Here is a 10,550-nt window from a genome sequence, read left to right as displayed (position 1 = left end):
GTCAGGAATCTTAATATGTTTTGGGTGCCTGGCGGCGCAGAGCAGGGGTCATAACCCTAATCTCCTCCTGCAAATAACAAAGGTTAGCTGAGCTGTTATTAAAGCATCAGATCTTCCTGATATCTTTCTACTGGCGCGTTTGTCAATCACTGCAGCTTCCTGCATCCCACATTCAGACACCGTCCTGCTGTCTGTCCCGTGGGACGGCGTCCTCCTTATTCCTGTTGCATGTGATGCTAACAGATCCACGGTCTTGTTTTCAGTCTGACATATTCATCTCTACAGAGCAGCAGGTCGGATCCAACAGCAGTGACATCATCATCCACCATTCCAGAACCATTTGACGGATCGGTACCAGAACTATTTGTTGTTGAAAGGTCAGCAGCAGCTGCAGTTCTTCATCAGGAAAGTTTGGAAACCAAACATGATGAAAAAGCCTGGACCTGACTGGTCTGACTGGTGACCAGACTGAACCCAGTGGAACCTACTGGTTCCTCAGAGCGCGCCCTACTCCATGACCACCAGGTGCAAAGGTCAGAGGTCGACGTTAGCCCTGGACCCTGACCTCCACCTGGCTTCCTCTGTACATCATGGTCAGGTTTCCTAGAGCTTTACGCAGTCATGGATTCTGACCAGTAGCCCCGCCCATATGTCGTGTGGCCACGCCCATCTGACTTCTTGTCCCGCCTCCAAACTGGTTCTTTGCCCATGTTGTGGACCGAGGGATCAAAGCTCTGGTTGAACATTTTACTCTTAGTGAAGCTGTTTAGATGCTAGTTTCCTCCTGGATGATATCAACACTCTTCAGTGTGGAAGTTGTTGGTCCTCTGCAGTATCAGTGAGCTGTTTGTATCCAATGGAGAAGCTTCTGCAGGAAGCAGGAAGCTGGCTGTTTAAGGAATTGGACTGTGACATCACACTACAATATTCAGACAGCATGGTGTTCCTTTAAGGGAGTCTGGTTCTGTTCTGGTTCTGGTTCTGCTCTCGAGGGGGACAGAAGGACGTTGTCCTCACATGTCCAACTGTCTCCAGCAGCGTCTGGTTGGCATTTCACTGCAGTTCTTTCAGGTTCTTCCTTCTTCTTCTGGGTTTTCTTTGAGTCTTCCCGGTCCAGAGACATGAACTGGACCTTCTGCAGGTCCGTGAGGGGAAACCGGCTGCTTCTGTCCTGAATGTCTCTGCATTGTCCAGTGAGGAGAGGATGCTGTCCACACTGGTTCCTGTATTTTCCAGACTGGAGCCATGGTGGTTCCTGACCAGGACAGTCAGTGTCAGCTGGTTGGAGCCTTGCTGCAGCTGCTGCAGCAGCTTCATCACTCACCGGATCAATGTGGAACCGGTCCAGCCTGCTGAGTCGTCCATCACCTTTCTCAGCTGGACGCAGCTCGTCTTCATGTCTCAGCCCGGCCCCCCGCCGAGTCCTGCCTCTGGTCTCCACGTCTGAGAGGCGTTTAGCTCCTGGCTGTTTACTGAGAGCAGAGGAATATTTGCAGCGGCGGGTCAGCGGGTCAGCGGGACGCTCCGTGAGCTGAGAGTTTATTTCTGACCTGCTCAGACACAAAACAAACTCATTTCTGTCATCAGAAAAGATGGAGAGAGAAGCTGCTGGCTTATTGGCTTCTCTCCCAGCCATCACTCCTGAATCCTGCATTTTTACAGAGAGCAATTTCCTCTGCGGTTTGAGCAGCAGATATCTGCAGTGATTCAGCAGCAGCTTGAAGCTCTCAGCTCCGGATAAAGAGCCACTGCGGTGGAGCTGCGCCGCCTCTTATCAGCCTCCTGCTGCGTGATCGCAGCGCCTCGGCCGCTGGACTGTAAATGTCAAGATATTGAGGAAGCTCTGGGAAGGAAACTTTATCTGGGACGGAGTTATTTGATGTCCTGAGCCGGCGTCCATGTTGAGCTGAGGACAGATAAAGACACCAAACATGGACGCCAGTGAAACACGCCGAGTTCTCATTAGCTCATATTCCAAACATCTGACGTTATCACAAGAGACCTGGGGTGACAGGAAGCAGGAAGCAGAAACAGGAAGCAGAAACTTCTGGACACCTAATAACTGTGTTGTCATGGTGACGAAAGACAGGCGGCCATTCAGCCGTCAGTCAGAGCGAGACTGAAGCTGACTGAGCTAGAAAGTTACAATTAACCCGGCCCGGTTCTGGTCTCCACTCGGCCCGGTTTCATCACTTCTTGTTGAAACTTGAGAGGGAAACTGACTTCCTGCTGAGTCTTTCTCTGAACTGCAGCTGCCACACGTGTTCCTGGGAGGAAGAGGAGGAGGAAGAGGAGGAGGGGGAGGAGGAAGAGGAAGAGGAGGAGGAGGGGGAGGAGGTCACTGTGAACTGCAGCTTCTGGAGAGTCAGAAATGATCCTTCCTCTTCCTCCTCTTCCTCCTCCTTTTCATCTTCCTCTTCCTCCTCCCTGTCTGCTATCAAACACCAGCAATAATAACCTTAATAACAATTCATGAAAGTCAACTTGAGGAAGTTGCTAAACACTGAGGAACTGAATGATTGACTTTCTTAGTATTTGTGTTGCTCTGATATAAAACCGACCCAACAGAACCTCTGCATGATGTTTGGTTGGAACCTGAACGTTTCTGGAGAAACGGGAAGATTTTTCTGGTCAGTATTGATCGACATTAATTGATCCAGCAGATGAATTATTGATCTGTCCTGAACACAAACATTTCCCAGGTGGATGATGGAGTCATGTGACAGAGCTTCTGGGGGCGGGGCATCTGACCGACCCGGGTAGTGGGTAGTGATGCTGCGGGCTGTGCTCTCTGATCTCAGATCATTCGCTGGTTGAACGTTTCCAACATGGCCGATAGTTTTCATCCTCGCTTCCTCTGATGACGGGTCAACATTTGGTTGCCTCAGGTCGGTTGCAGCAACATCAAATATCTTTGATTTATTGACACCAAGCTGGTTCTGCTGGGCCAGAACTGTCCAGAACCAGGAATCGGCCGCTTGTTGTCCCTGGAGGATTTCTGCTGTTGGACTGAAGCTGATGGATGCTGGGAGGCGTTTTCGGGTCAGAACCACCAGCAGGAGAGCAGCTGATCTAAACTCCATGCAGCAGGCATCAGATGGAGCTCAGCATGATGCTGCCACCACCAGTACAGCTGGTGGAGCTTTCTGTGCCTCTAGTTGGTTTTATGGTTTTGACTTTTGATGCGTCTTTCCATCTGCAGCTCCGTCGCTGTGCTGGACTTCAACGGATGAAGGTGGGACGATTTCTGTTCTGTCCTCCTCAATATTTTTACACAGTAAATAAAAATGTCTGTAATAACTCAGATTTACTGTTGACTTTAATAAACTGCATGTTTATTTAAGGACCTAAATTCCCTGTTTTGTGTTTTCAGGGTTTCTCTGATGCATGTTAATAACCTGTGATGCAATCTGGGCTGTTTTCCTGCTAACTGACCCGTTCCTGTCCAGCATTCAGCTGAAATGGTGAAAACAGCTGCAGTAATCAGATCAGACACGTTCAGAGAGAAAACTCTGAAATCTTCCAGAGATTTTTATTGATTCCTGTTCATCTGCAGCTGGGTTGTGATCCACCGGAGCAGCGGAGGATCCTCGCTGAGCCGATCCAAGCTTCTTATGCTGGAGCTGCAGCAGACGGCTGCAAGCTAAAATGGCCCCTTTCATTCAGAGGCGGCCATGTTTGATGCATGGAGGAGAAATAAGGTGACTGGTCTCAGATTAACATCATTTTCACTAATCGAATGCAATAAAAATTCTCCTAAAAGGAGCAAATTGTGAAAATGTCATAAAGAAAAACATGATTGAACAGAAAAACCAGATCTCTAGTTAATGATGATAACCTGCAGGATTATGTTCCTATAAATGAATCAAGCCTTTGTAATTATTGACATTTTCACACATTTATTCATGAATCCTGCTCCCATTAATAGCTGCAGTTCTTTTGAACATCTAAGCTTTTCTTTTCCTCATCCTGCTTATAAAGCATGAAAACCATTTTTGTTTGTATGGAAACATTGGAAAAATAGTCAACTGCTGCATAAAAAGACTTTTTCAGTTTTTCACCATGAATAGAGGAGAATAATAATTCTAGGTTTATGAATTCATAAATTACAGACTTTTATCTGATCTCTCCTCAAATCTTGTGAAAATAGTAAATAGAGTCAATAAAGTGTGAACATTTAATGGTAACGATCTGGTAGAAGACTTTCAGTCACTAATGATATTCTCCGGTCCTCAGATAATGGACTTGTTCTGGTTCTGATCCAGTTTACCACAACATTCTGTTAGAACTACTAGAACACGTCTGAGAGGAACAAACAACACCAGATGGTTTGAATCAGATTCCAGTTTGTTCCTGTGAATAATTAAAGTTCATATATATATATATATATATATATATATATATATATATATATATATATATATATATACCTCCAATAGGAAAGCTAATCAGACAGAATGGGAGAAATGTCACTGGGTCGATCACAGATTAAAACTTGTATGGTTTAACTTTCTTCTTTTAAATTCTGAAAAGACAGAAGTTATTTTTGGATCAGAACTTCTGAAAGAGAACCTGCTGAGTCATCACCACATCTGGATGCCATTAAATTATCCTTCAATAATAAAGAACATTTGTGATATTTTTCAGCAGATTATGTCATTTAAATCCCATTAAGAAGAGTTTAGCATTTCCTTCTTTCATCTCAGGAATATTGTCACAATCATCAACATCCTGTCCAGGAGAGAAAACTGATCCTGCATCTGTTCCTTCAGGCTTCACTGCTGCAGCTCTTCACCATCAGGAGAAAACCAGAAAACAAAAGCCTTCATCCGAAATGCTGCTGCCAGAGTTCTGACCACAACTAAAAACAGAGATCATATTTTAGCTTCGCTTCATTGGCTCCCTGTGAAATCCAGATTATTATTCCAGATTCTCAGATATAATCATCCATGAGAGACCTGATGGGTCCAGACGTCCACCACAGAGGACCAATCATGGCTTTAAGCTGTGAAAGAAGCTCACACTGATGGGTCCCATGGGATCTATGAGCAGCAAGCAGAGGAATCCCAGCCGTGATGCTCTGATACCAGGTTGGTTCTGAACCGGCTGAAGGAAATAAAGACGACTGAAGGTTGATCTAGTGAGATCCTTCTGGATCCACCAAACTGAAACTGGATTTCTGCTTCGTTCTGCAAATCCGGACAAACTCGTCTAGAGCCACATCCTCAATCAAAAAGGTCCAGTCCCTTCCCTTCTGGGGTCAAGGGTCAGGATCTGAGTGATGGTGCTCTGGGATGGCCAGGACCTTTGGGACCCATCGGAGGCCCACACTGAGGAACCAGAACTGGTCCCTGAATTAATCCAACATTATTTTCATCTATTTCCTACTTTAACTGGAACATGTTGTTTGCTTTCAAATGTTCTGCCAGAAAATCAGTCGGCCCACTCAGGTTTAGTCATCTGGTCCAGACATGGCAGCTCGATGGGACTCATCGTATTCTACTGGCAGACAGAACCAGCCCAGTATCACCTTCTCACCTCCAGACCCATCCGAACGAATCCCAAAGGGTTTTCTCTTCCTGCAGTCACGACAAAGTGATGTTTCAGGTCCAAAACACTCAAAGCAAAGAGGCGTTCTGCCCAGACTCTGAATGTCTGTTAATTCAACCAGATAAACTCCAGATAAACCAGCAGTCTGCTGGATTCTGCTACTGGCCGGTAGCTGGGGTGTTCTGTGGAGTAGCATTCAGCTTTTCAGTCTTCTGTGTTTTACCTGCACTATTTATATTATTACTCCCATTAAAGGGAAGAACATTCACTGCAGAAACCAACAAAACCCTCGAAAATGATGGAGCTTCATTTACCAGGATCTGGATCAGGATCCGGTTCACAAACCGCCCTGACTGAAGCTGCAACAGCTTTACCAACATCTAAAGTCAGGATCAATCATCCAATCATCAGCTGCCTCTGCTCTCCTCCCTGCGTCCTGATAGGCTGAGCCACAAGCTGCCACAGCCAATCCCGTCGCATCGACACTTTCTGCCCAACTGCTTTTTATGATGTAAAGAATTTTGAGCTGCCTTGTTTCTGAAATGTTCACCACGAATAAACCCTGGTTGGTTCAGGAGAACACCTGGAGAACCAAACACCTGGAGAACCAAACACCATCCATCCATCCATCGTGTTGCAGTCTTTTCTTCCTCTCAGGTTAGATAATAATTTATAAATATTATAGTTTGTGCTTTTTAATCTGCTGGATGAAATAACAATTTAATCTAAAATCTCATTTTGGATTCTTTGGGAACTTGGACTTTGTCCTTTAATTTCTCTAAGTCTGGATCTCTGCTGCAGCTCTGGACATTTGCTCCATCAGATTTGAATCCTTTTTCAGTTTCTGATGTTTTTCTGCCTTCAAAGTTTCTTTTGAGGCTCATCAGACGCAGCCTGACATTTAGCGCCACGGTTTGTTGGCAGCAGAAAAACGGATGATTTGATCAGAAAACTGTGACATTTTCCAGCATTTAAAAACATTTATCTTCTCCACAAGTTTTAAGGATTGAGTCTGAACGTCAGGAGGAGAAACAGGAAGTCCAGGCGGACCTAGATATGATTCTGGATCTGGATCAGGATCCAGACTGTGATCAGCACTGAAATCTGGATCAGAATCAGGATCTGGATCAGAATCAGAATCAGGATCTGGATCAGAATCAGAATCAGGATCTGGATCAGAATCAGAATCAGGATCTGGATCAGAATCAGGATCTGGATCAGAATCAGGATCTGGATCAGAATCAGAATCTGGATCAGGATCTGGATCAGAATCAGGATCTGGATCAGAATCAGGATCTGGATCAGAATCAGGATCTGGATCAGAATCAGAATCAGAATCTGGATCAGAATCAGGATCTAGATCAGAATCAGGATCTGGATCTGGATCAGAATCAGAATCAGGATCTGGATCAGAATCAGAATCAGAACCTGGATCAGAATCAGGATCTGGATCAGAATCAGGATCTGGATCAGGGGGCAGCATGAGGGACCAAGACGAGTGAGTCTGCCACATGAACCCTCTTTATTCGACTAGATCCGGTTCTGAGTGAGCCGGGCCGGTACCAACAGTTCCTCTGATTGAGTCAGAAAAATTAAACCCAAATGGGTTCTCAGTCTGAGGGCCCGTTTTGAGTCAGAGGGCCCGGTCCGAGTTCAGGGGTCCAGTCTGGGGTGCCTTCCAAGTCATTCTGGTTCCTTCTGCTGCAGCATCAGGACGGATGGGTCCCAGCCCGCCCCACGTTGTTCAGAACAATCTGAGCCTGAAGGGAAACCAGTGAAACCAGTGGGCGGGATTCAGGTCCCAGCCCACCATGTGGGCCCCATATGGGATCAGTTTGGGCCTGGACCGTTGTGAATGTGCCTGGCCTAAACACTGAAGCTGCTTTGTCAGAACTCAGCTCAAAACCATGAAGATCTTTGTTACCTCTCAATATTTAACCTTTAACCCCTGCACAGGTCACACCCAGGGCAGGGGGTCCAGCTATGGCAACCTTCTGAACTGAACTGTGGGACCCGCGTAGGTCCAATCGTTGGCACCATGCTGGTTGGACCCAATCTCCATCTGAAGCAAACATGAAGATTATCATGAACTTTAAATTGTTTTTGCTGAATTTGAACCTCAACAAACGGACAAACTGAGTCTCACTTCAGTTCAGTTCAGATCTACAAACATAAATGGATTGAAAACCTTTTGATTGATTAAACTTCTACTTTACATCTGATGGCCTCCAACTCATTTCCTCCCTGCTTGGGCCCACAGATCTCTGCAGGCTCACATGCGTCGTTCTGCATGTCGACCTCCACAACATCCAGCAATGTGTTGGACAACTTGAAGATGGGGCCCAGAGGGGTCCAGTGTGTACTTGCAGGTAGGAACCACTCAGTCTGTTTGGTTATGAACCCTTGGAGACTTCCATAACTCTTAGCTTGCAGGTTATCCTAGTTTTGGACGATGGGTCCCACCTGTGAATGTCAGATGGCTTCCAGCAACACCAATCACTGATGACTGAAAATCCTCATGCTTGTTCTGCAGCCCTCCAGCCTGTGACCTGTGGACCCCAGACATGGGACCCAGATGGGACTGGCTGGGTCCCCTTACCACCATGGACTGTTACATACCTTGCAGACAATCCCAGTATGGGTCCCACCTGTGGGCTGGTTCTGGGCTCCATTTGGAGGAAGCAGTCCTCACGCCCTGCAGCACCTGAAGCGCAGCATGAGTTTGTGGAAGGCCTGCTGGAAATCCTCATTGGACATGGTGTAGATGATGGGGTTGATGAGGGAGTTGAGGTACCCGAGCCAGGTGAAGATGTCGAACAGCCCTGGGTGGAAGCAGGACTCGCAGAGAGGCACTAGAAGGGTGTAGATGAAGAAGGGCAGCCAGCAGACGATGTAGGCTCCCAGGATGATGCCCAGGGTCTTGGTGGCCTTCCGCTCCCTGGCCGCAGAGATGCGCTTCTTCTCCAGCAGCGCGTCTGACACAGTGACTTTGACTTGGCTCACACTGGGGGAGGACGAGGTAGTGTCGCAGGAGGAGGCGTCGTTCGTCCCGTAGTTCAGGGAGGTGGTGGACGCCACGGAGCCGGGGGAGCTGCTGATCAGGTGCGCAGAGGTCAGCCTCTTCCCCTGCTTGTACTGCGCCTGCTTCAGGATGCGCTTCCGCGCCTCCACGTAGATCCGGCCGTACAGGCATATGAGCAGCAGCGTGGGGATGTAGAAGGCGCCGAAGGTGGAGTAGATGGTGTAGAAGATGTGGTCCGTGTTCACGTTGCAGCTCGTCACCTCCTCCGCCTTCACCTGGCGCCAGAAGAATGGCGGTAGGGAGATGGAGATGGCGATGACCCAGGCGGTGGCGATCATGCCGGCGGCGCGTCCCGCCGTGCGCTTCTTGGAGTACTCCACCGCGTCCGTGATGGCCCAGTACCGGTCCAGCGCAATGACGCACAGGTGGAGGATGGAGGCGGTGCAGCAGGTGATGTCCGAGGACAGCCAGATGTCACACATCACCTGGCCCAGCGGCCAGGTCTGCAGCACCGTGTACAGCGCGCTGATGGGCATCACCAGGATGGACACCAGCAGGTCCGTGAGCGCCAGGGACGCGATGAGGAAGTTGGCCGGGGTGTGCAGCTTCCGGGACTGGTAGATGGTGGCGATGACGAAGGCGTTGGAGAGCGTGGTGGCGCAGGTGATGAGCCCCAGAGTCACGGCCAGAGCCGCCTGGGGGCCCAGGCTGGAGCCCCGCCGCTCCGCCTCGGAGCCGCTGGTGGCGGAGTCATTGGTGGAGAAGTTCAGCAGACCTCCGTAGCTGGCGGGCGGCTCCATCCCTCCACCTTCTTCCTCCGTCACCTGCCCCGCTCATCGAGCTCCGACTGGCCGCTTGGGAAGCTCTCAAACCCGCATTCAGAGGAGAAGACGCCGCATGTCCTGCAGCCTCAGTCAGACCCGCTCCTGCCTCCTCCTCCTCATCCTCACCCGCAGCGGCGCCTGGTCGCCGGAAGCATCTCGACAGCTGCAGAGAAACGCGGCATCCGGCGACCCGCAGCCTGAAACTCGGAACCCGGCCTGGAGACCCAGAGAAGCTCTGCGGCGCTCCGAGCGCCTCCTGCGAACTCCGGAGCCGCGCGGAGACTCCGGCTTTTATAGCGCAGCTTCCTCTCTCTCCTCTTCCTCAGCAGCGACTGACAGGACGCGCCGCTCAGCGCTCAGCCTCCACTTCACTTCATTTCGCTCCTTCAGCTGGCGGCGACCAGAGTCATTTAGCCTCCTTGTTAGCTCCGACCAACAAGGAGACAATCATTCAACAGATTTAGACAAGTTAGTTATTATTAATATAATAGTAATAATAATAATAATAATAATAATAATAATAATAATAATAATAATAATAATTATTATTATTATTATTATTACTGATGTGTTGGGTCAGTCGATAGAATTGGGGTGTATATTTATGCAAAAAGAAAATAACTTGTAGTGCTCAACAAAAATCTGAAAAGTGTGGAGTGCATGTTTATTCATCCTCCCACTCTGAGGTCCTTCTCTGTCAGGTTGATGGAGACCATCTGAGAACTTCAGGTTTTGACCAGTTGAATTCAGACCTGGACTTTGACTAGGCCATTTTAACCCATGAACCCGCTCTGATTTAACCCATCCCATAATGTGCCTGGTGGTCGTCCTGCTGGAAGATGAACTTTGACCCCAGTGTCAGGTTAGCTGCAGGTTTGTCCTGATTTGGCTCCCTTCACCTTCCCACAGCATGATGCTGCCACCAACATGTTTCACTGCAGGATGATCTGCAGTTTTTCATCTGGTTGTAAAACATGAAAAACATCAAGGGAGACCTGCAGCAGAACCGGGTCAGAGTTCTACTGAACCTCCGGTTCCAACAAATCCCAGCAGCTGATCTGAGGACTCTCCTAGTCCGTTACGAACCGGTTCTGGTCGACTCCAGGTTTACAAGTAAGACGAGGCTGAAAAAGGAAAGCAGGCTGAGAGAGAGA

The 10,550-nt window shown here is 48.4% G+C and overlaps 2 protein-coding genes across 7 annotated transcripts in view; one reads left to right on the top strand and one right to left on the bottom strand.

Annotated features, from left to right (window-relative positions):
- mei4 (meiosis-specific, MEI4 homolog (S. cerevisiae)) overlaps positions 1-10,550 on the top strand; it is a 45,644-nt gene that overhangs the window by 18,896 nt on the left and 16,198 nt on the right. For 4 of the 6 annotated variants that reach the window (XM_044106096.1, XM_044106097.1, XM_044106101.1 and 1 more), the window contains exons 2-6: positions 3,203-3,235; positions 3,374-3,464; positions 3,557-3,701; positions 6,126-6,207; positions 7,811-7,919. In XM_044106096.1, coding sequence (XP_043962031.1) covers positions 3,649-3,701; positions 6,126-6,207; positions 7,811-7,919 — 244 coding nt within the window. In that variant the 5' untranslated portion in view covers positions 3,203-3,235; positions 3,374-3,464; positions 3,557-3,648. The remainder of the gene's footprint in view (positions 1-3,202; positions 3,236-3,373; positions 3,465-3,556; positions 3,702-6,125; positions 6,208-7,810; positions 7,920-10,550) is intronic. The other 2 variants (XM_044106098.1, XM_044106100.1) reach the window with 2 other exon arrangements.
- On the bottom strand, positions 7,927-9,858 carry LOC122825047 (5-hydroxytryptamine receptor 1B-like). The gene has a single exon (XM_044106103.1). It carries the CDS (start codon positions 9,370-9,372, stop codon positions 8,239-8,241), a length of 1,134 nt encoding a protein of 377 aa, XP_043962038.1. The 5' UTR covers positions 9,373-9,858; the 3' UTR covers positions 7,927-8,238.

This window comes from Gambusia affinis, linkage group LG22 (genome assembly GCF_019740435.1).
Source record: "Gambusia affinis linkage group LG22, SWU_Gaff_1.0, whole genome shotgun sequence".
Taxonomy (NCBI): domain Eukaryota; kingdom Metazoa; phylum Chordata; class Actinopteri; order Cyprinodontiformes; family Poeciliidae; genus Gambusia; species Gambusia affinis.
This window is presented reverse-complemented; position numbering and strand designations above follow the sequence as displayed.